At 48.0% G+C, this 26,190-nt stretch overlaps 1 protein-coding gene across 3 annotated transcripts; it reads left to right on the forward strand.

Annotated features, from left to right (window-relative positions):
• LOC310901942 (uncharacterized protein) lies at positions 1 to 25,464 on the forward strand. 3 transcript variants are annotated; one of them, XM_083842678.1, is made up of 14 exons: positions 1 to 188; positions 365 to 515; positions 5,208 to 5,353; positions 6,545 to 6,632; positions 8,459 to 10,510; positions 11,450 to 11,500; positions 11,626 to 14,033; positions 15,992 to 16,127; positions 16,211 to 16,269; positions 20,732 to 20,787; positions 21,028 to 21,074; positions 21,175 to 21,343; positions 22,962 to 23,020; positions 25,165 to 25,464. In XM_083842678.1, exons 9-13 carry the CDS (start codon positions 16,223 to 16,225, stop codon positions 22,991 to 22,993), a joined length of 351 nt encoding a protein of 116 aa, XP_083698804.1. In that variant the 5' UTR covers positions 1 to 188; positions 365 to 515; positions 5,208 to 5,353; positions 6,545 to 6,632; positions 8,459 to 10,510; positions 11,450 to 11,500; positions 11,626 to 14,033; positions 15,992 to 16,127; positions 16,211 to 16,222; the 3' UTR covers positions 22,994 to 23,020; positions 25,165 to 25,464. The 3 variants fall into 3 exon arrangements, 2 of the variants coding, with proteins under 2 accessions (XP_083698804.1, XP_083698803.1); XM_083842677.1 differs by lacking the exons at positions 22,962 to 23,020; positions 25,165 to 25,464 and adding an exon at positions 22,005 to 22,725 and having other exon boundaries at positions 8 to 188; positions 11,626 to 11,720; positions 15,992 to 16,047; XR_014586323.1 differs by lacking the exons at positions 15,992 to 16,127; positions 16,211 to 16,269; positions 21,028 to 21,074; ... (1 more) ...; positions 22,962 to 23,020; positions 25,165 to 25,464 and adding an exon at positions 22,005 to 22,019 and having other exon boundaries at positions 12 to 188; positions 11,626 to 11,720.
• The last annotated feature ends 726 nt before the right edge of the window (positions 25,465 to 26,190 follow it).

Raw genomic sequence — 26,190 nt, forward strand, 5'->3', positions numbered from 1 at the left:
TTCCTGGCCGACTCCGCTCTGGGTTGGATGGACTGCTCTGTCCCCAGGCATGCTGGGAGCTGTAGTTCTGTGGTGCCGGGCGGCCACGTGGGCTCCGGGGCGCGCGGCCGGTCTTTCCCCGAGCCGGGGCCGGGCCGTGCGCGCCGGGAGGCGCAGGTTGCCGCTGGCTGCGAGCGCGGCTGCCGGCGGTGAGGCGAGCGAGAGCCTTCGGGGGCGCTTCCCCGGAGCGTCGGGCCGGCAGGGGTGGGGGCTGCGGCGGCCAGGCGCGGGTCCTCGCTGCGCTTGATCGTTGGACTGTGCCTCGGAGGTTTTCCTCTCCCTGTGTTCTGACAGCCGGTTCTTTCCTTTTTCTGCGGTTCACCAGGGCAGAAGCAGCTCCCCACCGCTAGGACCCCTGTGGGTTTTGTTGCCGAGCAAAGGTGGCACACCGGGTAAACCGAGAAAAGCTGCAGCTGGTGTGCTGCAGTTGCAGGTTTCCCAGGAGAAAGAGCAGCTCATCTGTCCCGACTGTTCAGGTATGTCGTAGCGATCTTCGGGTGAAATCGAGGCGTGAAGGGGATTTTGTTGGCTCTTTCAGATAGCTGTTCTTACCGAAGATCCCATTGGTTGCAAAAGGTAGTAGTAACCTTGCAGTATCTACGTTCTGTAGTGTCTGTAGCAAAATATACTGGCGGATAAACAAATGAGCAGATACACATACACATGACTCTACAGCTGAGATTAAATAACGTGTAGTTTTTTCTGTGTTTTATCTTTCAAAGCACGTTGTTGCTAAGCGCCGGAGCTTTTTGCTCATGTTACCGAGGAAAGGAATGGCTGCGCTTCTCCCCCCCTCTTTTTTTTTTTCCCTCTCCTCTTCTCCCTCAGTGACAGGGACTTGAAATGTTTTTCTTGCATGTCCACGTGAAAATTAAAAAAAAAAAAGTAGATGGTGAACACTGACAGAATTGGGTGACTTTTTCAAGCTAGAGAGCAAATAACGTGGAAATTTCTAGTACGTTAGTGTTACTCTGTTAACAAAACCGACGTACTAGCCGCTTGCTGTTCCTAGTTTTTTGGTTTGGCTTGGTTTTCCTTTCAGTAGTCTCCCCAAAGGCCTTTGTAGACAAAACTTTGTCCTGCTTCAGCTTTAAGAATTATCCTAGAAATAATGAACAAGTGCTTGCAGGGCTTTCCAGAATGCTAGTTGTGGTTGGTCAAGAAAGACTTGGGAGGCAATTCCTTTCACAGAATCGTAGAGTGGTTTGGGTTGGAAGGGACACTTAAAGATCACCTAGTCCATCCCCCTTGCCTCCATCAGTGGCATCTTTCACTAGGTCAGGTTGCTCAAAGCCCCATCCAGCCCAGCTTTGAGCACCTCCAGTAATGGGGCCTCCACAACTTCTCTGGGCAGCCCGTTCCAGTGTCTTACTACCCTCACTGTGAAGAATTTCTTCCTTTTGTTCGATCTAGATCTGTCCTCTTTCAGTTTATAGCTGTTGCCTTGCCCTGTCACTACAGGCCCTGGTAAAAAGTCCTTGCCTGTCTTTTTTGTGAGTCCATTATACATGTTTAAAGGTAGTAATGAGGTCTCCCCAGAGCCTTCTTTTCTCCAGGCTGAAGCGTGACAGAGCCCTGCTGCTGGCTTGCAGATCAGTGCCGAGCTACCGGAAGGAGGTTTTTATGTACTTTTCCACTTCCTTCAAAGGGAAGTTGAAGCACAAACAAGCTGACTGAGAACACTCCAAAGTGGTAGACGTGAGACTTTTTGTAGGACGCCAGGTCTTTTCCCCTGTGAGCGGAAGGAAAGCTTGTTCGGGCACAGGTATCTATCACAGAGGGATGCAGCTCTCTCGTTACCACTTCTGCTGACTCCTGAAGCGATCCTCTGCGCTGGTCTGATATCCCTGCCTGTCTGTGGCAAAAGAGTTTGTCCCTCAGATTGCAGAAGCAGCATTGTGGAATTTAGGTTGTGGTAGGTATCGAGGCTGTATTCATGAAATCTCATCCATCTCAAGTGTAGTGGTTTAACCTGGCCAGCAGCCAAACACCACACAGCTGTTCGCTCACCCTCCCCTCTCCCTCTCTGGGATGGGGGAGAGAAACAGGAAAGTGAAGCCTGTGGGTTGAGATAAGGACAGTTTATTAAGACGGGAAAATAATAACAATAATAATGATGATGATGATAGTATTACTAATAATAATGTGTACGAAACAAGTGATGCACAATGCAATTGCTCACCACCCGCTGACCGATGCCCAGCCTATCCCCGAGCAGCCGGCCCCCCACCCCGGCCAGCCACCCCTATATATTGTTTAGCATGACGTCAGATGGTATGGAATACCCCTTTGGCCAGTTTGGGTCAGCTGTCCTGGGTCTGTCCCCTTCCATCTCCTGCTGCACCCCTAGCCTGCTCGCTGGCAGGACAGAGCGAGAAGCCGAAAAGTCCTTGGCCTGGTGTAAGCACTGCTCTGCAACAATTAAAACATCAGCATGTTATCAGCGCTCTTCTCATCCTAATCCAAAACATAGCACCCTACCAGCTACTAGGAGGAAAATTAACTCTGTCCTAACTGAAACCAGGACATCAAGATACTACCTATCCTTGCAAACCTTGCTTCTGTGAAATCCAAGTCATTGTCCTTACCCCAGTAATACCGAAGGGAGAAATGCTCTATTGAGAAATTATCAGAAAGACAGAATCTGTTTTGGCAAGCCTCCCTTCCTTGGAATCCGTGGATTCCTTAAACTGGCCCTGGCATGAGTATTTGAAGCAGACGCTATCCAAGAAAGAAAAATTATTTTATCTCTCATTTATCATTCTGTAATAGTTCCAGCTGACTTCAGTGACAGCATAATAGCGAAAGTGATTTCACTCTCTACCAAATAAAAACATAAATTACTTCTTCTGACTGTCTTGAAAGAATGGTACTAATAATAAGTAGGTGAGAAAACCAGAACTGTTGCATTTCAGGAATTTTAGGTGGCCTGAGAAACACACAGAGTGCACTAGGGTAGCAGCACAAAAGTATCTCAAAAACGGGCTCCTGCAAACAGAAAGACCTTTGGGGGGTCACTGACATTTGGTCAGAGTGGGCTGACTCAGCCATCATTCTGCCTTCATAATATTTCATAGCAGTTTTGCGATATTGCAGGTCTTCAGCTTAAGGAAGACTTTTTCTTCCAGGGATTTTCCCTACTGCTTTTACTTCAAACATTACCAGGAAACAAAGTTGGAAGTTCTCACGTGTCCATTCAAGGCTAGGAGCTGGTTACCCAGCAAGATGCTTGCTCGAGGCACGGGCTCACCAGCTGATTAAATAACTGTCCTGGGCAGGAGCGTGTGGGACAAAATACTGCAGACAGCACAATCCACGTGTTTGGTTGCTTAATGCCACTGAGCTATGCTTTCATAGCAGGAATGTGTCAGAAGTAGCAGTAATCCAGGGAAATGACACAAACCTGGAGGTAGGCAGTCAGCTTTGTGAGCAGGGAGTGCTGGCGTGGCCCTGCTCCCCTGACTACACCTGTGTGAATCAAGTAGGGGAAGTGAGTATGGGTGTGGTATTTCAGCCCTTTCAGGGAGCTGAACATCACCTGAAAAGATGATGACATCCCTGCCCTGAAGGACCTGCCCACTGCAGTCTGTAGCATTGTGTGCATTTGTAGCTTGATGGGCCTTAGAGTAGGAGACTGTGGGATGCTGGAGCTAGGATTTGATTTGGGGGTTCCCGCCGCAGCCCCACGAGCTTATGTGTTAAGTTTAAGCTTGGAAATAGAGGGGGAGTGAGGGAAGGAAAAAACAAAGCCTTGCAGAGCCTCAGCTCCACCGAGGAACGAATAACAGTCTGTTTGCTTCTGGAAGAACTTCCCACTGCTGAGGATGGATGGGGCGGACCCCAAAAGCTAGATGGGATTGTGTGAGAGCTGGTGATAACTGCCAGCAGGACTCCACAGCTGACGATAGACATCGCTGATTTTGATGTCCATCACAACGGAAAATGCTCGTTTCATTCAATTTGGGGAAGTCATGTGAAACTCGCAGACAGAAACAATATCAGTGAGACTCTGCTATGCAGTCATGTGAAAGCTTAGCATAGCGAAGAAACAGTGTGTACTAGGTAAGGTGAAAAATGGAGTCACACCTCCAAGAAGTCCCAGTTTGTGGCCTTTAAGCTCTTTTTTTGGTGGTGGTGGGGGGGAAGGGGGAGAGAGAGATGAATATTACCCACCAGAAAGGTGACCAAATCCATGCCTAAAAAGGTCAGCTGCTAAAAGCTTTTATAAATGATCTTTGTACTGCAAGTTTCAGTTTTCATGAAGCCAAGTTGAGATAAATCCGAAAATTTCTACGGGTTTAAAAGAACGCTTACTAAAATATTCTTGCCATTCACAATAATAATGGAGTGAGTGAACTTGTTCCACACAGTGACCTTACTTTTTTTTTTTGTATTCCAGCAAATTGTGTACAATCCTAGGAGCGTAGGTACAGTCTTGTGTAGTGTTGTCATTCTGCCCCACCACTCTGATATCTAACAAAGTAATACTTTCTGGATGTTGTCTACGAATTCTTTCCTTCCTTATGTAAGAGGTCGATACACATATCGCCTAGTTTGTCATAGAGCATCGCTGAAGTACTGTTTTATTTGTATTTATGAAGACAGCAGAATGAAAGATAGCAGCTGGGTGACTCCCACCGAGATGGTTATTAGGATAAAACAGTGAAGTTTCTAGCATATATTAAAAAGCCTGGAGGAATTAGCATAGCTTGCAGGAAAGTGTGCTGGAAAGAGATGGTATTTGACAGCAAGCGTGAAAACGTTGTCTTTTTACCAAGAATGATGAGAACTGATGTATCTGCCCTGTGTTTGAGTGAGTGAGTGAAGAGGAGCTGAGCATGGAGTTTGCAGGGGAATTGGGAAATGAATGAGAAATGGAATGAATGAGATAATTTAACCTCCTTTCCATGCAAACCTGTGTTTGTTTTTTTTTTTAATCCCATACTTTTGTTATTATCCAGAATTTTTAATATAACTCTATTTTAACTGGTTCGGTTTTACGGGTAGCAGCTAACTATAAAAAGAATTAAGAACCTGAAGTGTCCTTGGAGCTGCTAACTCTACCTCTGTATCTGTTCCCTAAGAAGATGCCCTGGATTTAAAGATGTGTATTAAATGAAGTATGAGAAGAAACAGCTTCTTCTGACACTTGCGCTTCTTTTCTTCAGCTCGTGCAGAAGGCTGACAGCCTGTCTCACTCTCATCAGTGCTATCCCACCAGCTCCTTTAGGAGCTCAGCACCATGTTTGGCCTGTTGTGATCTTCCCAATCTCCTCATTTCTGTGCTGCAACACCACCATCCGCGAGAAGTCAGGTAGGATCTGAAGACCTTTGACATTGCTAAAGAATCAAACCTCAGCTGTCATTTTTAGCCCTTTGTATTCCAGATGTTTGTTTTGCTGGACGATAGTTTCATTTTTGATTTTGTAATATGTTCTTTGTAGAGGTTATTTTAAGCAGACAAGTAGGTAGCCTCCTTCCTTCAGTGGAATCGTGCGGGTTTTAGCAGAGCTCTGCACATCTGAGCAGTTGCCCAGTGGTTCTGGTCTTGACACGTCTCTAAAACCTTTGTCTGCCTCGCCCCTCCTCTTTGTGTATTAAGATGCATGTCTCTGCAAAAATTATGTACGCTGTGCATAAGATGCCCAGTGGTTATGGGGCATTTTCAGCGTTTCACAGATAAGACTCCATGTTTACTTAATCACTTAAGTGTAGTCCTGGCTTTAAGCGTAGGTGTAGCTAATGATGATTACTGAAGTGGTTATAAAGTTCAAAATGTTTGTGTATATCTGTATAAATATATATATATATACATACATATGTATATGTATGTGTGTGTGTATATATATATATAATGAAACTGAGTCTGTGGAGTAAAAGACTTCTCTGATTGTTGCATATATTCATCTATCAGCAGACTCGTGCAGGCTGATCCAAACTGAGTGCTGTGACTTTTTTGTTGCCTGGAATATGCAATCTGTGCACCCCAGGTGTACCTGGTCTATTAACTATCTCTTATATTGTGCCACCCCGTTAATATCAGTGGATGTACCCAGCACCACCTTGGGGCTACACATAATGTGGAAATTCCTAGTATGTTAATGTTACTCTGTTTACAAAGCTGACATACTAGCCGCTTGCTGTTTCTATTTTTTTTTGTTTTTCTTTTCAGTAGTCTCCCCAAAAGTTTTTGTGGACACGTTGTGTATCTTTTCTGTTCTTCCAGGATTTGTTTGTCAGGAAAGACGACCATGAAATCCGAGGGCTGTGGACAACCATCTACCAAATGGTTGTTGCAGATGCCTTCGGTCACGTCATTTGTCCTTTTAGCTCACCCTTTCCTTTATCTTGAGTTGAATATTTTTTGCAGCGCTATGTTTGCAGTGGTAACATTGCTGCCGAGGTGTTTTTGATTAAAAACGATCTTAACTGTAATAGTGAATTCACTGAGTGTGGCTTTGTATAATGACTCCCATGATCATAACATTTTTTTCCTTTGTCACAGAGAGGAAAAAAGCTCTTTCCAGTGAGTTGGAGAAGGAATTAATTATACCTCTGCCTCATCCTGTGAGACCAGAAGACATGGAGTAACTGTAAGCTGTGATTGTCAGGAGACACTAAAAGTATCGGGTTCCTTCTCTGCCTGCCTCCCAAGGCCTCAGGGATGAGAAATCTTAGGCTTTATGTTTTTCCCTATGAAATACCGTCGTGTTAAGGGGCGTAGCTGGCTAACTGTTACAGGTCTGGTTGGATTCAGGTTACTGAACTATCACGGTCACGGATTCACCAATAACGTAGCACATCCTTGATCTAGTCGCATTCAATGAGAACTATCACGGCTAGGAACAATGCAATGAAGGGCAATTTATTACAGCAACAGGGACATAGGTTCTTTGGATTGCTGGAGATAAATTCACTGTCCGCAAAAGCAAGTGAGCATGCATGAGATACACAGGTACTCATACTGGCTATTAATGTGTTAAAAGGCACAAAGGCTCTAGAGATTTCTAAGTTTCCATGGAGACACCTGGTACAACCAAGTGTTCAAATCTTACCCCACGACAGCAAGGGGAAGAGAGGCTCAGCCCATCGACTGATCCCGGAAGTCAGAAAGGTATCCTTCGTGATGTTATCTTCCCTAACATCCCCTTTCACTTAAGCCAATTTACATTGTCCGCTGATTTATTCTCTTTAGTGACCAGTGATAGGACCCGCAGGAATGGTGTCAAGCTGCGGCAGGAGAGATTCAGGGTAGACATCAGGAAGAGGTTTTTCACTGAGAGGGTTGTCGCGCACTGGAACAGTCTCCCCAGGGAAGCAGTCACTGCACCAAGCCTGTCAGAGTTTGAGAAGCGTTTGGACTGTGCACTTAGTCACATGGTCTGAATTTTTGGGTTGACCTGTGTGGTGCCAGGAGTTGGACTCGGTGATCCATGTGGGTCCCTTCCAACTTGGGATATTCTATGATTCTATGATTATTTTCTGTCCTTGAGTGACTCTAGTCAGGCATATCTTGGTTATGATTGGCAAAAAGTTATCTCACTTTTGTTTAAAGGAGAAATTCAGAGTGCATGCTCAGTGAGGGGTGGTCGCACCTTGGAGGCACGGAGCTTTTGGGATGGAGGTGTGTTTTGATATTATAATGATGATATAATGAGCAAAAGTTCACTAGAGTACAGCGTTTTTTCAAAAACATGACAGGTCGTTGGCTCAGGGTAGCAAATGTGCAGCGTATCGGTCTCGGTGTGCACAAGAGCATCGGCTCCCCATCTCATCACAGAGCCTATCTGTGGTGTCTCCACTCCACTCTACGCTCTGTACTGTTCCTTAGAGTCAGCACACCAAGTTCACCTAGTGCAATAGCATGTAAAGTTGGAGGCCTAGGGAACGCTTAGGTAGCACAGGTACCCTCCACCCTGAAAGCTTCTTCAATGCTGTACATTTTCTTTAAAATGTGAATATTAGTTTAATTTGCCTAGTTACTTCAGGCAATTATTCCACAAGTACCAAAAGTGATATTGAGAAGCATAATTCCAGCATCTCTGTTGGTAATAGCTTCATACTTCTGTGCTTATCCTTGTGGCTTTTCCCTTTCGCATACTGGAAAGGCAGAGACTGTTCAACAGAGTCATCTCTGATCCAAAAACCAAAACTCTGATTTCATCCCAAACCAACACTCTCTGATGTCAGTAGGAGTAAAATTGCTATTACTCTTGGTCATCCTGGCCGTCGCAGTTGTGCCTCTGTTGGGCTCTCTGTCCAACCCTGTTGATCACCCCTGTCCTGCTCCTTGCCCCCTGGGTGGTTTTTCTGGCCCTCTGCCCCGCTGGCTGTCCGTCCACCCAGTTCTTCTCTTGCTGCTTGTGTCCCACTTGTGCTGTTTTCCTTTGTTTTTTTTTCCTCCTTCTGTGCATCACAGCCCATTTCCGCAGGAGGCAACCGTTCCCCATAGGATGGACGCTGAGACGGATGGACAGACCTGCTCGATGCCTGAGCCTCGCAGCCCCCCAGAGGAAGGGGAGAACGTCTGGGCAGGGAGTTCCACTGCAGTCTCCCTGCCAGGAGTCCTGCGCAAGAGTTTAATAAAGTTCGCTTTCTGGCTTGTGCTGCCCTCTGTGTTTGTGGCCTCTGTAAGTGGCCGTGTTGCTGGTTGCAGGTTCCTGGGTGTGGAGGGGGCAGGGGCTGGGGGGTTGGCCCTGTGTTCATTGTCCATGGGGGAGCTGATGGATACAGACAAGCGATCTGGGTGTGGGGGCCACCCTGCTGGAGAGGCTGCAGGCTGGGGGGTGGGGGGGAAGTAAGGACAGCAATGGTGGGGGTAGGCCTGTGCTGTCTTTGCTCCCTGGGCCAGGTGTGGTGGGGCTGGTGTGCTCGGAGGGAGTGATTGGCAAGCGTGACCTGGGTTGGGGCTGCTGCGGAGGAGCAGGTGAGAGAGGGACTGGGGTCCCTGGTGAGGGGGAGGGAAGGGTGTTGGGGAGGCTGGGTCCTGCGCGATCGGCGGCTGGGGTAGGGAAAGCTGCGGGGGGTAGGCGGCAGGTCAGAAAGTACAGATTTTGCTCTGGGGCGGTGGCTGGGAGCATCTTGCCCCAGAGCATGCCGGGAGTTGTGGTCTTTGGGCTATGGGCTTCCGGTCGGCCATGTTGGTTTCCAGAGCACGCCGGGAACTGTAGTTTCATGTTGCTGCTCGGCACAGGGCCATTTAGGATGGGCAGTTACTTCCTCCGCGCCAGTGGAGAGGGGTGCCTTTTCTTGCCGTTTCCTTGTGGTGTTCCACGCGGCTCCCGCCGCTTCCCTTAACGAGCAGATGGCCTGGGAAGCTGTGCCTGCCGTTCTGCTTCTGCCCATGCATGGAGCAGGCTGGCGTGGCGGCGCCTGGTGTCACCTGGTGGCCGAACAGCGAGCGGTGCTGCAGGCGAAGAGGCGCTGCAGTGACGCGTTGCTCTCTGCTCCCACCTACTGGCAAAAGGGGGGTACTGCAGGCGGAGGAGACGCGCATGCGCTTTAGCAATTGCCAAACTGTGCCCCGCAGCATGCCGGGAGTTGTGGTCTTTGGGCTCCGAGCTTCCTGTCGGCCACTTTGGCTTCTGCGGTATGCTGGGAAATGTCGTTCCACGTTGCTGCTCGGCTTCCAAGCCGGAAGCAACACGGAGACAGGTAGGAAGGGCAGTTGTTTCCTCCGCACCAGTGGACCGGGGTGCCTCTTTTTGCCGCTTCCGTGTGGTTTTCTGTGCGGATCCCACTGCTTCTGTTAACGAGAAAACGTTTTGAGAAGCCGTGCCTGGTTCCACGCATGCGCAGAGTCAGCTGGTGAAAAAGCAGTACCTCTGGCAGGGGCCGGTGTGCATGTGCAGTAGTGGTGCGTCGCCCTATGCCGCCGCCTGCTGCTGGAAACGTAATACTGCAGGCGGAGCGGCTGGGGCAGGGAAAGCCCCGGGCGGGGGGTGGGGAGGGGCGTCGGGCTGCAGGTCAGGAAGCCGGGGGCTGGCTGCGGGGCATCCGCAGCGTCAGGTGATCTGAGGGTCTTGCCCCACAGCGTGCTGGGAGTCGTGGTCTTTGGGTTTCGAGCTTCCTGTCGGCCATGTTGGTTTCCGTGGCATGCTGGGAAACGTAGTTTTTCACGTTGCTGTTCAGCTTCCTAGCTGGGAAGGGCACATTGCTCAGGGCAGTTATTTCCTCCCCGAGACGACGTGGGGTGCGTTTTTCTGCCGTTTTCATTTGTGGTTTTCCACGTGGTTCGCACTGCTTACGTTATTGAGAAAACGGTTTGGGAAGCTGTGTCTGCCGTTCTCAGGATGAGGGCGGTAGCGCCCTCTGCCACCACCTGCTGGCGGAAAAAATCAGTAACGCAGGTGGAGCCATGTAGGACTTCTCAGAGGTAAGAAGCCTTCAATGTATGGGGACCCCTAAACTTGTGCGCCAAGCCCGCAAGACAAATGTCCGTAGCACGGAGCTCAAGGACGACTTCTCAGAGGTAAGCAGCTTTCCCTTTGTTTCCCCATCCTCTCAGGTGCCCTCTTTACGATGCTTGTACACACTTCAGGCTCACAACACTCATTTTCTCCTCTACTTAGTATTCCTAGTCCCCGCCTAACCCCCACCCCCCACTTTCCAAGGACCTATGTGCTCTTCTCAGGTCCCTCCTGAGGTCCTACAGGTCTTTTAAATCTGCTTAGTGTCTTTTCCAGGTTGTACTGTGCCACTATTTTTTCCCCTGCTCCTTTTGAGAATGTCTGTACCCTTCTCAGATCTTGATTGGGTTGGCTTTTTTGGACCCATCTGCATAGCCTTTTGTTTTTTAGATAGTCTACTAAGGTATGTTACTTTGCTTGTGAGTTATTTTACTACATTGAATTGCTTTTTTGTGGTTTGTAATCTGTTACACTCCTAGATTATTTCTACCTATGTAAAGAAAGGTTTCAGCTAATTACAGTCAAAAAAAGTTTTAGTTACCTACTTGCTCATATTGTCATTTCAATAATCAGAACTGAAGCAAAAGCACAGGAATTGTTACTTCTAGTAACACTCCACACATCATTGAGCTAAGCCAAATAAAAAATGCAGCTACTGGTCCTCCTGCTCTCTTTATCCCTTCCTGTGCTTTGCCCCTCCTCCTTCCCAGGTGATTGGGACAGGGTGCCGGGTGGGGCCTAATGGTATATGAGCAGCAGGTGTCCTATATGAGAGCTCATATGAGAGCTCCACCTGAGCAGCTCTTTGGGGGGGGGGGGGAAGGGAGGGGGGGCTCTGTTGTGGTGGAGCTCGGTCGCCCACCCCAGTAAAACCACCACAAGGGAAGACGTTCAGGTGTTTCCCTCTGAGGGTCTGAGGTGAGGCTGTTTGGGCCAGAGGAGCGGTGTGGCAGGTGGTTGCTTGCAAGCACAGTGGTCATTTTGTCCTTTTGTGTTGCCAGGTGGCATGGGTGATGCTGTCTACTCCTTTTGAGCTTGGATCTAATTTCCAGGTACAGAGGCAAGTGGACTGCGGTTTTGAAATGATAAAATGAACTATGGCGTCACTTCTGTTGTTGAGGGATGGGTGCTAATGGTGGCAGCTGAATGTTTATCTTCTGTGTTTTTCTTTGTTCAGGTGGAAACGCAGTGTGCGATACAGGATGTCATGACCCGAGCTGCCTCTGGAGTGACTCTGGTGGGCGATGAAGAGATGTAGCAGTTGCTTTTGGGGTGCGGTTGTCACTGCAGTTATTTTACGACATCAAATAGAGTAAAATTCCAGTTTGCCTTTTCGAGGTGCTGTAAGTGGCTAAAGAGAACAGATGGAAGCATCTGCTCTGTGGGGTAGGTAAGCTGCTGAGGTAAAGGAGGGGATGAGAGTAACTGACCTAAGGGTGCTGTGGCTATTGCTGCTGTGGTTGCTTTCTCTTCTGTTTCTCAGGTGCCACAGGCAAGGTGGACTGTGATAGTCTTCAGAATAGGAGCAAAGCAGGTCACTTGAATGCTGCCTGGTTCCCGAGAAAGGGGTTGTAGAGGAGAGAAGCTTTCAATATTCAAAGCTGAAGCAAAAGCATGGGCATTGCTGCTTCTAGAGACACCCCAGTTCTCTTGTCTGCACTCTGCATGGTGTTGAGCTAAAATCCAAATGAAAGAAAAAAAAAAAACACAGCTGCTGCTTGTCCTGCTCTGTCTACTTTGTTGTTTCTTGCCCCTCCCCTTTCCCAGGTGCTTGGGTTTGGGTGCTGGGTGGGGCCAAATGGTATATGGGCCCCAGGCAAGGCATGAGGGAGCTCCTTCTGCCTGGGCTGCTCTTAGGGGTAAGTGCTTTGTTTTTCCTTCTGTCAGTTGCAGGGTTCTTTAGGTGGGTCAGAGTCTCTGGATTTCTAGATTGCAAGTGCTTGGAATTCACTTGTTAGAGGGCTATTTAGCAGAGGTTGCCAGCTCGCTCGTTTTTGGGACGGTGGTCTACGCTTCTGTTTTGGGGTTATTTTAATCTCGAGATGTATCAAACCTGTTGTGTAACTCTCCAGAGGACTAAAAAGAGCTTGTTTACACACTGCAAGAGGCTTGACCACAGGCGCAGTATTACCAAGAGACTGAGCAGGGTCATACCAGAGTTACCTTTTTCATCTGTAAAGGGTAAGTCTGTGATTACCCCTGCTGGGGCTGTTGTGTGTGCATGGCTTTTTGGCATTTGTGGAGCTCAGTTGTTTTTGTGTGTATGTTCTTACTTTTTTTTTGAAGGGCAAATTGTGTGCTGAGTGTGGTTGGCAAGAGGAGGTGGGGAGTTGTCTGGCAGGGGAGCTGTTCAGGACTGGTAGGTTTGGTTTCTAGGAGCGTGCGGCATCCTTCCTGACGTGGGATGCGACTGATTGTTGGGCAGGAATGTTCCAGCTGTGGTGTGTCTTAAACAATGTAGCTTGTGTAGTGTGTGTTGTGCGGCCCAGGCAGAGTTTGCTGTGGCGCCGTGAGTGAAGAATCTCAGTTAGAGCTGGTGAGCAGCTGAAGTAAAGGAGCTGGGAAGAGAGAGGTATTGCCGCAGGTACGCTGTGGCTGTGAGGTGCCTCAGTATGGGTGACGCGTTCGGTGACAAACTGGAGCTGATTGATATGGTGATGCACGAAGGGTTAAGAAGAAGGTTACTCAGGGGCATAGAGTGGTAACCAGGCTAGAATAAGAGACAGTGGGAACCAGTAAGAAGGAGTTGTTAGGCTCGGATGGGCCTATAGCGGGCTATGCGTGATCAAAAGGAATGCACCAATCAGAAGCCTGTAACTATGTTTGCCAGCCATGTGCAGCGCGTGTAGGGGCCCAGAAAAACTATGTAAGATCTGGCATCGGGGCAATTAAAGGTCTCCATTTCTCGACTATCTTGGAGTCCGTGTCGTCATTCCCTTCAAATGGTAACCCCGTCGTGATAAGGGGTAGAGAGATGCTGTATGGGCATCCGGAGGGAACCCAGCCGAATGAATCAAGCTTGCAGCTGGACTGCAGCTTCAACCCTGGGACATGGCCTGAAGGACAGGTGAGCGGCTGGGCATTCACGATGGGAGCCAATATCTCAGCAGAAGAGGCAATAGTAAAATTATTAACGCAATTATTAATAAAAAGGGGTGTAAAATATGACCCGTTTAAGATAAAGCTACTATCGAAGTTTTTGCAAAAGCAAGGGGTCCCCTCGATGGTCTCAGCTGTGTTTCTTGTAAAGACTTGGGAACAAGGGGGGAGAAAGTGTGGGAGGCAGCATCAAGTGGGGGATACAAACGCTGCTGGGCTGTGGGCCCTCACCTTGCTCCTCCCTGCTGCCAGAGGGCAGCACCACGGCGGCGGGCAGGGTCCAGCACCAGTGGCAGTCCCCGGAGCAAGGCAGGAGCTCACCGGAGAGGAAGAGCCATGGCTCGCCGGGCTGCAGAGCTGACAAGTTAAGACCACCTTCATCAAGCCCTTCCAGTATTATTCGCCGGACTTCCTCGTTGGACACACTTGCTGCTCCCTATCTTGCTGGACAGTGGCCTCGTGATAATCGTGGCCAAGCTGTTCCATGTATGTGAGACAAAGCCACTCAGGCTGAAAGTGCCTGGGCTGAATAATATTTAGAAAAGAAGAGAAGCTCACACAAACGTTCAGCATCGTGGGGCAATCAAATGGTTTTGCAAGATGTCTTTTGTATGAAAAGGTGTATTTTATAACAAAGACTTTTGTGGTGTGTAGCAGATAGTGTTTAAAAGACACTTTTCTGGTGACAATTCTCTCCCCCCTTTCCCCACACACACTTTTTTTAGTAGGGAAATTTCTTTTTACTTGGCTGTTTTACAGCTACTGGGACCAAAGGATTGCTGAAGTATTTCAGCAGTCTCAAATTATGTGACCTTGCTGAACAGCCTCAGCCCTAAACAAAATAAGACAAGTTAACGTGTTTGAAAATTTTAAAATTGAAGAGTATCTAAAAAGCAGTGTTAGTCTGTGGTGTACTTTTTTTGTTGATATCATAAATTTGTGTTTCAGGTAAGTCCCACGTAAATAACTGTCTTATAGCAATAAACTTTACTGAGCAAGTAAGCGTAAATCACAGTGGCCTCTACAAGTCCTGCATTCAGGGTGCATTGAGCCCCTCTTTAAAACATTATGCAAAAGTTCAGCAAATGAAAAATGTACCAGGAGGTATTAAAATATTAGGTCTGTTAAACTAGTAAATGAGCAGAATTTGATTTGCTATCTTTCTTCCCATTAAAATAGAGAGATGTGTGCAGATGGGACTAGAGAGCTCTGTTTTCAAGTAACAGCTCTGATTTACACTGAAGAAATTGTTGAGGGGGAGAAGGTTTTAAAGGTAGTGGGTTTGTGCATCAGATTTGCGTGATATGACCAGTTGATGGTTCTTCTCCAGTTTTTGCGGATATTAATTTGTTCTGAAACAGTTGCAGAGAAAGTCAAAGTCTAAGATATACTGCTTTAGATAGGTTGTTTAAAACTGGTATGACTGGATTCACAGAAGATGGGCTCATTCAGGTGAAGGAAGTCTGTGATTCTGTTGATTGCTGTGGCAGCTCTACTTTAATGTGAATTCACACTACAGACTCAGAATTAAGTAAATACAACAGCTCTTGTTTTAAGGCCAGCTTTTACATGTATGCACCCAAAAATTAGCCTTAAATTTCACATGTGCTGTCTTGTGCCATAGCAGAGCTGCAAGGTAAAGTATTTAAATCAATTTCAAAATCTCTTTGAGAGTGTGTAGAACTTTTTTTAAAAAAAACCTCTTATGTATAGAGTTGGAATATTTGGCTTTCTGGGGGGTTAATCTGTGCGTTGTTCAAGCACAGTCTTAATGAAAGAGTTCAAGTTCTTTTAGCACACTTTAAAACCTAACTATGCATAGGCCTAGTCAGTTCCTTGATTAACTGCTTTGGAGCTTAAAAAAGAAACCCTTAATGTGGTTCAGCTGTCCTTTCCTTGCTTGATGCTGTAGTCCTGTAGCAACAAATTTAAGTACTTGAGAAAGGAAAAGATAATGATTATTTTGTTTATCGCGTTTGTTGCAATTATAATAGTTACACCATGCCTGCTGCAACGATTGCAAAAAATGATTAATTGTTCGTGGCACACAATTTGGCTTGTAGAAACAAAGAAAGGGGGAATTATGGGTGACGCGTTCGGTGACAAACTGGAGCTGATTGATATGGTGATGCACTAAGGGTTAAGAAGAAGGTTACTCAGGGGCATAGAGTGGTAACCAGGCTAGAATAAGAGACAGTGGGAACCAGTAAGAAGGAGTTGTTAGGCTCGGATGGGCCTATAGCGGGCTATGCGTGATCAAAAGGAATGCACCAATCAGAAGCCTGTAACTATGTTTGCCAGCCATGTGCAGCGCGTGTAGGGGCCCAGAAGAACTATGTAAGATCTGGCATCGGGGCAATTAAAGGTCTCCATTTCTCGACTATCTTGGAGTCCGTGTCGTCATTCCCTTCACCTCAGGGTGTGATTTTCTCTTGTATCTGCAGGTGCCTAGTGCAGTCTTGGACAGGGAAATCCCCATGTCATGGAGCAGTGAGGGAAGGTGAGAATGTTGTGAGCGAGGTCATCCCTTATCGGAAGCGAAGGGAAAGACGTTCAGGTGTTTCCCTCTGAGGGTCTGAGGTGAGGCTGTTTGGGCCAGAGGAGCGGTGTGGCAGGTGGTTGCTTGCAAGCACAGTGGTCATTTTGTCCTTTTGTGTTGCCAGGTGGCATGGGTGATGCTGTCTACTCCTTTTGAGCTTGGATCTGATTTCCAGGTACAGAGGCAAGTGGACTGCTGTTTTAAAATGATAAAATGAACTATGGAGTCACTTCTGTTGTTCTGTTGTTTTCAGATAGCCTAGTCAAGTGTGTGATTTTTCCTGTGAGTGATGTTATTTCATGGAATTGGTTTTTCTTTTTTGGCGTGTCATCTGTGGTGCTCCTAGATTTTTCTTCCTATGCAAAAAGAAAGGTTTAAGCCAATGCCAGCTGAAGATGATCAGTTACTTGCTTGGTCATATTGTCCTCTCAATATTCAAAGCTGAAGCAAAAGCCTGGGGATTGTTGCTTCTAGAAACACCCCACTTCTCTTGTCTGCACTCTGCATGGTGTTGAGCTGAAAACCAGATGGAAAAATAAAAAAGGAAACCACAGCTGCTGCTTGTCCTGCTCTGTCTACTTTGTAGTTTCTTGCCCCTCCCCTTTCCCAGGTGCTTGGGTTTGGGTGCTGGGCGGGGCCAAATGGTATATGAGCCCCAGGCAAGGCATGAGGGAGCTCCTTCTGCCTGGGCTGCTCTTAGGGGTAAGTGCTTTGTTTTTCCTTCTGTCAGTTGCAGGGTTCTTTGGGTGGGTTGGAGTCTATGGACTGATGCGTACCGGTTTCTACTTGGAAATGCACATCTCTTTGAGGTAAGGGTTCGAAGGATCTGTTAGAGGAAAGCAATCTATATAGTAGGAGCAGGTGCATTTATTGCATGCAGCTCTTCTTCAGGTGAGTAATTGTTAGAGCGTGTTTACGGATAGGGTGGTAATGTTAGCTTGTGTGCTCTAGGTCCCTTAAAATTTTACAGCTTGATTGGGGCTTCCTGTGAGTCTTGGCCTGTATGTCAAATATTATGCAAGTTCCAGCTGTGGTGGTAAAGTGATGGAGCAGGGTTTAGGAGAACTGGCTCATGGAAGCTCCCTGTGCAAGCATGTATCTGAAAAGAGCAGAAGGAGGCAGGTAAGGTGTAGTCTTTTCCAGGGTTAGGGGCAGTTTGTTATATTTCTGGAGCTTTTGCCTGTGGTTTGGCTGGCTGTGGAGTCTTTAGACCTTGCAGCCTTCTAGATGTTAAGTGCTTGGAATTGACGTACTAGAGGTATGTTTAGGAGGGGTTGCTGGCTAACTTGTGTTTGGGAAATGGTGGTGGTACGGTTCCTTGACTGCATAAGCGCAGTATTACCTAGAGAGTGAGCAGGCTCACCTTTTCCATTCGTGAAAGATAAGTCTGTGATCGTGGCGCCGCCCGGGGAACATTTGTCTCAGATCGAGCTAACCTGCAGCTGAGGTAAAGGAGCTGGTGCGAGGGAGGTATTGCAGCAGGTACGCTGTGGCTGTGAGGTGCCTCAGGGTGTGCTTTTTGTGTTGTCTCTGCAGGTGCCTAGTGCGGTCATATTTGCCTCATTGGTGCTTTATTCAGCATTTCTCTCCCATCAGGGAGTATCCATTTTCCCTCAGACTTCGTGGCTCCTGATTCCTTAAAGAAATCTCTCTTAAAACTTTTTAGTTCTTTCTTAGTTTTCAACAATTCCCTGAATCCTCTCTCGATTTATTCTCCGTTTTCCCTCAGACATTAGGTGCCTTAAATACCTGACTTCTCTTTCTACATATTGTAATTTATTTTTCAATACTCCCAAGCCCTGCTTTCCCAGAAAGTTGAATAGCTTGTTAGTAGCTTCCTTCACAACTGTTTTCTCGTGTTCTGACAATAAACGATCATCCACATTTTGTAACAGAAATTCCTCCTTGGGAGGTTGGAATTGCTCCAAAATCTGTTCTAGAACTTTGCCCAAATTAATCGGAGGCCCTGTAAACCCCTGAGGTAAAACTGTCCATATGTATTGTTGCTTCCGCCCCCACTTCAGAGTCTTTCCAGTCAGAGGTGAATATATCTTTGCTCTCAGGGCCTGAGAGCACTCCATTAATACCACTGTTATTCCAGTCTAACAATTTACTATTTGAATGCCCAATTTCATCATCAAATCCCTTCCCAACAAGTTAGTCCCTGCCTTGGGTACATACAATAATTGCCTAGAGATCATTTTATCCCCTAGTCTCAGCTTGGTATCCCCCAAAGGTGGCACTGTTATCCCAGCCCCCATCTACCCCCATCACTTTTTAGGGTTTCATTAGTTAATTTAATCCCTGATACTTTACAGGCCGGTAATGACCTAGCTGCCCCTGTGTATTGGGTTTGATGGCAAGGTTTGGGGGGGGGCTGCAGTGGCAGCCCCCCACGTGGAGAATCCAGAAACCTCCCCGTAGCAGATAAGGGACAATTTCATCCGGCCCCAGAGGGGCTCACCGCTGCCCAGAGCCAAGCCATGAGCAACACAGTCCGTGCCTCTGTGAGAGCACATCCATGAAAACAAACGAACAAACAAAAACCTGCTGCTCAACAGCAGCTGGGAGAGTGAGGAGTGAGAAACCTCCCCGCAGACACCAAAGTCAGCACAGAAGGAGGGGGTGGAGGCGCTCCAGGTGCCGGAGCCGAAGCCCCCTGTGGCCTGTGGAGACGCCCCTGGTGGAGCAGGCTGCCCCCCCCCATCCCCCCCCCTTGTCGATACTTGGGAACCTGACCAAACACCACAGCAAATATACCAAAACTTCTAGACTGTTACTTAGATAATGCCTACATCCTCTTTCCCTGCTCATTCAACTTTCCCAACTCATTCAAAAAAACAGCTCTGTCAAACATTACATACCCCACCTTTAACACCTTCAATAACCCTTTTTAACACTTCTTCTTATCTTTCTCCAGCCTGTACTTTCACCAAAGTCTCAGTCATTAGCCAACTTAATTCCATACCTTTCTCCCTCATCCCATTTTCCTTCTCTCCTCCTTCTTCCACTCCGGATATTCCTACCTGAAGTGGCCAGCCTGCCCACACTTAAAACATCCCATCAAAGCCTGTCTCTGCTAAGATTCAGGCCGCAACACGGGTAGCTTTCCTTGCCTGCCATTCCTTCATCTCTCTTCCTCTCTTTTCCATCCTGGCCCTGACTCCCCCTGAAGATTTTCTTCCTCTTTCTCCAGACCTCTGCCTGACTACTTGCTACACTGTCAATACCATTAGTTTCACTCTGTGCTTTTCCTTCTCATCTCCCCTCTTGACACACACGTTCAGGGCCTCCCACAGGAGGGCCCCCCAGTGACTGTTCACTACATCCCCCCCCACCTTCTGGAGCATTTTCTGTGTATCTTGCCAGGCTTCAATCACAAAATGAACTTTCAAGAGCCCTTGGGATACCGGGTCCTCAGCATTCATCCCCAAGTACTTTCTCATTCTGACCCCAAGTCTCTCATGATTTCTGTGTTGCACACTATTATTCTTCCAGCCAGGATCAGCAAGTGGTTATTTCTGCCTTGCCGGTATTACCCCTGGTCCTGGAGGATGAGTTCTTTCCCATTTTTGTATAGCAGCTCTCCTCCTGATCATTCCCATTTCTTTCCCTGTAAACAACATATTTATATACATAATTTCCACCCCCCCGAGTATAAGTTAGGTCCTAGGAAACTCCTAATCTCTCTGCTGGTAAGGAGGGGGGGAAGTTCACTTAAGGGGATACACAGTTAGTGTTAGTACTGTTAGTATCCGGAAGGCAAAATTCTCAGTACCTCTTCTACCTTGTTTTAATTCTTGCCAGAGCCTAGAGTACGCTCTTCTCTAGGGACAGTGTTAATTGCAGTCCCTGTCTCCTTTCCTGGAGCGGCTGCTGCTGCCACCGGTGCAATATTAGGATTATAGGGAGCATAACTTGGCTCCTCCTCCAAAAAAAAGGAATCTTATCGTTTACACATAAATTTCAAGCCTGAATTTTTATCAGGCCTGTATTTTGGCCAAAATACTGCTGTTTCCTTAATTGGTTCTTTTTGTCTTAGTAATTTATTCTCGATTGCAATGGCGGGCGCCCCACAAGCAGGAGAGCGCACCTACTACTAGTTCCAAAACACAGTTTATATACTTTTTGATGACAGGACCCTCCCCTGTTTCCCCACTGGAGTGGGTAATCCAGGTTCACAATCTATCTGATGCTTCACAGGCAATGCCTGGCCTTCAGTTTCTGGCCTGTTTTTGAGATGGTAATGTTTCCTCCCCTTATCTGGCTTGACTTAACATAGTGATTTTTACCTGATTGCTCTAAGGAGTCTGGTTGTCTGCATTTTAGGAGGTCACCTGCTGAGCTTTCTTATCACTGTAAGCATATCTCAATACCACATTCCTTCCTTCTAAACTATGTAACACTGCAAAAACATTTCTATTCCCACAAGAGTGAGCAGGCTCACCTTTTCCATTCGTGAAAGATAAGTCTGTGATCGCGGCGCTGCCCGGGCGCATTTTCGCGCAGCGCCGCTTGGACACATTTGTCTCAGATGGAGCTAACGAGCAGCTGAGGTAAAGGAGCTGGTGCGAGGGAGGTATTGCAGCAGGTACGCTGTGGCTGTGGGGTGCCTCAGGGTGTGCTTTTTCTGTTGTCTCTGCAGGTGCCTAGTGCGGTCTTGGACAGGGAAATCCCCGTGTCACGGAGCAGTGAGGGAAGGTGAGCGTGTTGTCAGCCTGGTCGTCCCTTAACCGAAGTGAAGGGATGTAGTGGGTTTATGTGGCAAGGTTTTGGTAGCAGTGGGCTCTAGGGGTGCCTTCTGTGGGAAGAGTCTAGAAGCTGCCCCACGTTAGGTAAGGGCCCCAGTGCCGAGCGGAGCCAATAAGTGGTGATGTTTGCGTGTCTGTGAGAGCATATTTAAGAAAGGAAAAAAAACAAACCACACGCTGTGCCACACAGCAGCTGGGAGAGCAAGAGGAGTGAGGAACAGCCTTGCAGGCGCCAAGGTCAGTGAATAAGGAGGGGGAGAGGTACTGCAGGCGCCGGAGCAGAAGTCCCCAGCGGCCTGTGGCGAGGGCCATGGTGAAGCAGGCTGTCCCCCTGCAGCCCATGGAGTACCACGGTGGAGCAGGGTTCCACGCTGCAGCCGGTGGAGGAGACCATGGTGGAGCAGGTGGACCTGCACTGATGGAGGCTGTGGCCTGTGGAAGACCCCTGCCGGAGCAGATTCCGGGCCGGACCTGTAGACCGTGGAGAGGAGACCACGCAGGAGCAGGTGAGCTGGCAGGAGCTGCTGCCTGTGGGGGATCCAGGTTGGAGCAGTTTGCTCCTGAGGGATGGACCCCGTGGTATGGACCTACATCTGGAGCAGTTCTTGAAAAGCTGCTGCCTGTGGGCAGCCCACACCAGATCAGTTCACCAAGGACTGTATCCTGTGGGAGGAACCCCACAGCACAGGGGATGAGGGCGTCCGAGAAGGAGTGGCGGCGAAGAAGTGCTATAGGCTGACCATAAACACTGGTCACCTGCACCGCTGGGGGGGAGAAGGTGGAAGAGGGTGGTTGTGGGGGGAAGGTGCTTTTGGTTGCTTTCCTTCGTTTCTCGCTTCTGTAGGTTGTGTAGTAATAAGCAATAAATCTTACTATCTTCCTATGCTGAGCGTGTTTTGCCCGTCACGATATTTACTGTGTGACCTCCTCTCCTCGTCCTTATCTTAACCCTTGAGCCCTTTTCATCATATTTTTTCCCTGTTATTCTTTGAGGATGGGGAGTGAGAGAGTGATTGTGGTGGAGCTCGGTTGCCAACCCCAGTAAAACTACCCCAGGGGAAGACGTTCAAGTGTTTCCCTCTGAGGGTCTGAGGTGAGGCTGTTTGGGCCAGAGGAGCGGTGTGGCAGGTGGTTGCTTGCGAATACAGTGGTCATTTTGTCCTTTAGTATTCCCAGGTGGCATGGGTGATGGTGGCTGGTCCTTTCGAGCTGTGCGTTGTTCAAGCACAGTCTTAATGAAAGAGTTCAAGTTCTTTTAGCACACTTTAAAACCTAACTATGCATAGAGCTAGTCAGTTCCTTGATTAACTGCTTTGGAGCTTAAAAAAGAAACCCTTAATGTGGTTCAGCTGTCCTTTCCTTGCATGATGCTGTAGTTCTGTAGCAACAAATTTAAGTACTTGAGAAAGGAAAAGATAATGATCTTGTTTATTGCGTTTGTTGCAATTATAATAGTTACACCATGCCTGCTGCAACGATTGCAAAAAATGATTAATTGTTCGTGGCACACAATTTGGCTTGTAGAAACAAAGAAAGGGGGAATTATGGGTGACGTGTTCGGTGACAAACTGGAGCTGATTGATATGGTGATGCGCTAAGGGTTAAGAAGAAGGTTACTCAGGGGCATAGAGTGGTAACCAGGCTAGAATAAGAGACAGTGGGAACCAGTAAGAAGGAGTTGTTAGGCTCGGATGGGCCTATAGCGGGCTATGCGTGATCAAAAGGAATGCACCAATCAGAAGCCTGTAACTATGTTTGCCAGCCATGTGCAGCGCGTGTAGGGGCCCAGAAGAACTATGTAAGATCTGGCATCGGGGCAATTAAAGGTCTCCATTTCTCGACTATCTTGGAGTCCGTGTCGTCATTCCCTTCACCTCAGGGTGTGCTTTTCTCTTGTCTTTGCAGGTGCCTAGTGCAGTCCTGGACAGGGAAATCCCCATGTCATGGAGCAGTGAGGGAAGGCGAGAATGTTGTGAGCGAGGTCATCCCTTATCGGAAGCGAAGGGAAAGACGTTCAGGTGTTTCCCTCTGAGGGTCTGAGGTGAGGCTGTTTGGGCCAGAGGAGCGGTGTGGCAGGTGGTTGCTTGCAAGCACAGTGGTCATTTTGTCCTTTTGTGTTGCCAGGTGGCATGGGTGATGCTGTCTACTCCTTTTGAGCTTGGATCTAATTTCCAGGTACAGAGGCAAGTGAACTGCTGTTTTAAAATGATAAAATGAACTATGGAGTCACTTCTGTTGTTGAGGGATGGGTGCTAATGGTGGCAGCTGAATGTTTATCTTCTGTGTTTTTCTTTGTTCAGGCGGAAACGCAGTGTGCGATACAGGATGTCATGACCCGAGCTGCCTCTGGAGTGACTCTGGTGGGCGATGAAGAGATGTAGCAGTCGCTTTTGGGGTGCGGTTGTCACTGCAGTTATTTTACGACATCAAATAGAGTAAAATTCCAGTTTGCCTTTTCGAGGTGCTGTAAGTGGCTAAAGAGAACAGATGGAAGCATCTGCTCTGTGGGGTAGGTAAGCTGCTGAGGTAAAGGAGGGGATGAGAGTAACTGACCTAAGGGTGCTGTGGCTTTTGCTGCTGTGGTCGCTTTCTCTTCTGTTTCTCAGGTGCCACAGGCAAGGTGGACTGTGATAGTCTTCAGAATAGGAGCAAAGCAGGTCACTTGAATGCTGCCTGGTTCCCGAGAAAGGGGTTGTAGAGGAGAGAAGCTTTCAACATGCAAAGCTGAAGCAAAAGCATGGGCATTGCTGCTTCTAGAGACACCCCAGTTCTCTTGTCTGCACTGTGTATGGTGTTGAGCTGAAAATGATATTAAAAACAACCACAGCTGCTGCTTGTCCTGCTCTGTGTACTTTGTTGTTTTTTGCCCCTCCCCTTTCCCAGGTGCTTGGGTTTGGGTGCTGGGCGGGGCCAAATGGTATATGAGCCCCAGGCAAGGCATGAGGGAGCTCCTTCTGCCTGGGCTGCTCTTAGGGGTAAGTGCTTTGTTTTTCCTTCTGTCAGTTGCAGGGTTCTTTGGGTGGGTTGGAGTCTATGGACTGATGCGTACCGGTCTCTACTTGGAAATGCACATCTCTTTGAGGTAAGGCCTTGAAGGATCTGTTAGAGGAAAGCAATCTATCTATATAGTAGGAGCAGGTGCCTTTATTGCATGCAGCTCTTCTTCAGGTGAGTAATTGTTAGAGCGTGTTTACGGATAGGGTGGTAATGTTAGCTTGTGTGTTCTGGGTCCCTTAGGATTTTGACAGCTTGATTGGGGCTTCCTGTGAGTCTTGGCCTGTATGTCAAATATTATGCAAGTTCCAGCTGTGGTGGTAAAGTGATGGAGCAGGGTTTAGGAGAACTGGATCGTGGAAGCTCCCTGAGCAGCAGGAGGCAGGTGAGGTGTAGTCTTTTCCAGGGTTAGGGGCAGTTTGTTATATTTCTGGAGCTTTTGCCTGTGGTTTGGCTGGCTGTGGAGTCTTTAGACCTTGCAGCCTTCTAGATGTTAAGTGCTTGGAATTGACGTACTAGAGGTATGTTTAGGAGGGGTTGCTAGCTAACTTGTGTTTGGGAAATGGTGGGGTACGGTTCCTTATTTGGGGGTTCTATTTTAGTCTCTGGGTATATCAAGGCATTTGCGTAACTGTGCAGAGGATTCACAAAGAGCCTCAGTATGCATGGCAAGGGCCTTGACTGCATAAGGGCAGTATGAGGAAGAGGCTGAGCAGGGTCACCGTTTTCATCTGTGAAGGGTAACTCTGTGATTGTGGCACTGCCCGGGGCTTGTTTTCGTGCGGCGCTGCCTGGACACATTTTGGCACAGTGCTGCCTGGTCATGAATCTCAGAGCTAACGAGCAGCTGAAGTAAAGGAGCTGGGAAGAGAGGTATTGCAGCAAGTATGCTGTGGCTGTGAGGTGCCACAGGGTGTGGTTTTCTCTTGTCTCTGCAGGTGCCTAGTGCAGTCTTGGACAGGTAAACCCCCATGTCATGGAGCAGTGGGGGAAGGTGAGAGTGGTGTCAGCGAGGTCATCCCTTATCGGAAGCGAAGGGAAAGACGTTCAGGTCTTTCCCTCTGAGGGTCTGAGGTGAGGTTGTTTGGGCCAGAGGAGCGGTGTGGCAGGTGGTTGCTTGCAAGCACAGTGGTCATTTTGTCCTTTTGTGTTGCCAGGTGGCATGGGTGATGCTGTCTACTCCTTTTGAGCTTGGATCTGATTTCCAGGTACAGAGGCAAGTGAACTGTTGTTTTAAAATGATAAAATGAACTATGGAGTCACTTCTGTTGTTGAGGGATGGGTGCTAATTGTGGCAGCTGAATGTTTATCTTCTGTGTTTTTCTTTGTTCAGGTGGAAACGCAGTGTGCGATACAGGATGTCATGACCCGAGCTGCCTCTGGAGTGACTCTGGTGGGCGATGAAGAGATGTAGCAGTTGCTTTTGGGGTGCGGTTGTCACTGCAGTTATTTTACGACATCAAATAGAGTAAAATTCCAGTTTGCCTTTTCGAGGTGCTGTAAGTGGCTAAAGAGAACAGATGGAAGCATCTGCTCTGTGGGGTAGGTAAGCTGCTGAGGTAAAGGAGGGGATGAGAGTAACTGACCTAAGGGTGCTGTGGCTTTTGCTGCTGTGGTCGCTTTCTCTTCTGTTTCTCAGGTGCCACAGGCAAGGTGGACTGTGATAGTCTTCAGAATAGGAGCAAAGCAGGTCACTTGAATGCTGCCTGGTTCCCGAGAAAGGGGTTGTAGAGGAGAGAAGCTTTCAACATGCAAAGCTGAAGCAAAAGCATGGGCATTGCTGCTTCTAGAGACACCCCAGTTCTCTTGTCTGCACTGTGTATGGTGTTTAGCTGAAAATGATATTAAAAACAAACAAAAAAAACAACCACAGCTGCTGCTTGTCCTGCTCTGTGTACTTTGTTTTTTTTGCCCCTCCTCTTTCCCAGGTGCTTGGGTTTGGGTGTTGGGCGGGGCCAAATGGTATATGAGCCCCAGGCAAGGCATGAGGGAGCTCCTTCTGCCTGGGCTGCTCTTAGGGGTAAGTGCTTTGTTTTTCCTTCTGTCAGTTGCAGGGTTCTTTGGGTGGGTTGGAGTCTATGGACTGATGCGCGCCGGTCTCTACTTGGACATGCACATCTCTTTGAATCACAGAATCGTCTAGGTTGGAAGAGACCTCCAAGATCATCTAGTCCAACCTCTGTCCTAACACTAACAAGACCTCCACTAAACCATATCACTAAGGGCTACATCTAAACGTCTCTTGAAGTCCTCCAGAGATGGTGACTCAACCACTTCCCTGGGCAGCCCATTCCAATGCCTAACAACCCTTTCAGTAAAGAAGTTCTTCATAACATCCAACCTAAACCTCCCCTGGCAC

Source organism: Anser anser (genome assembly GCF_964211835.1).
Source record: "Anser anser genome assembly, chromosome: 6".
In the NCBI taxonomy this organism is placed as follows: Eukaryota; Metazoa; Chordata; class Aves; order Anseriformes; family Anatidae; genus Anser; species Anser anser.

What these genes read in the sequence shown, in the direction of transcription:
- LOC310901942 (XM_083842677.1), top strand. Translation starts at nt 16,223, where the DNA reads ATGCTGTCTACTCCTTTTGAGCTTGGATCTGATTTCCAGGTACAGAG. An exon ending in ACAGCCTTGCAGGCGCCAAG is followed by an intron (nt 21,075 to 21,174) that starts GTCAGTGAATAA and finishes GTCCCCCTGCAG; the next exon opens with CCCATGGAGTACCACGGTGG. An exon ending in AGGAGACCACGCAGGAGCAG is followed by an intron (nt 21,344 to 22,004) that starts GTGAGCTGGCAG and finishes TTTGTCCTTTAG; the next exon opens with TATTCCCAGGTGGCATGGGT.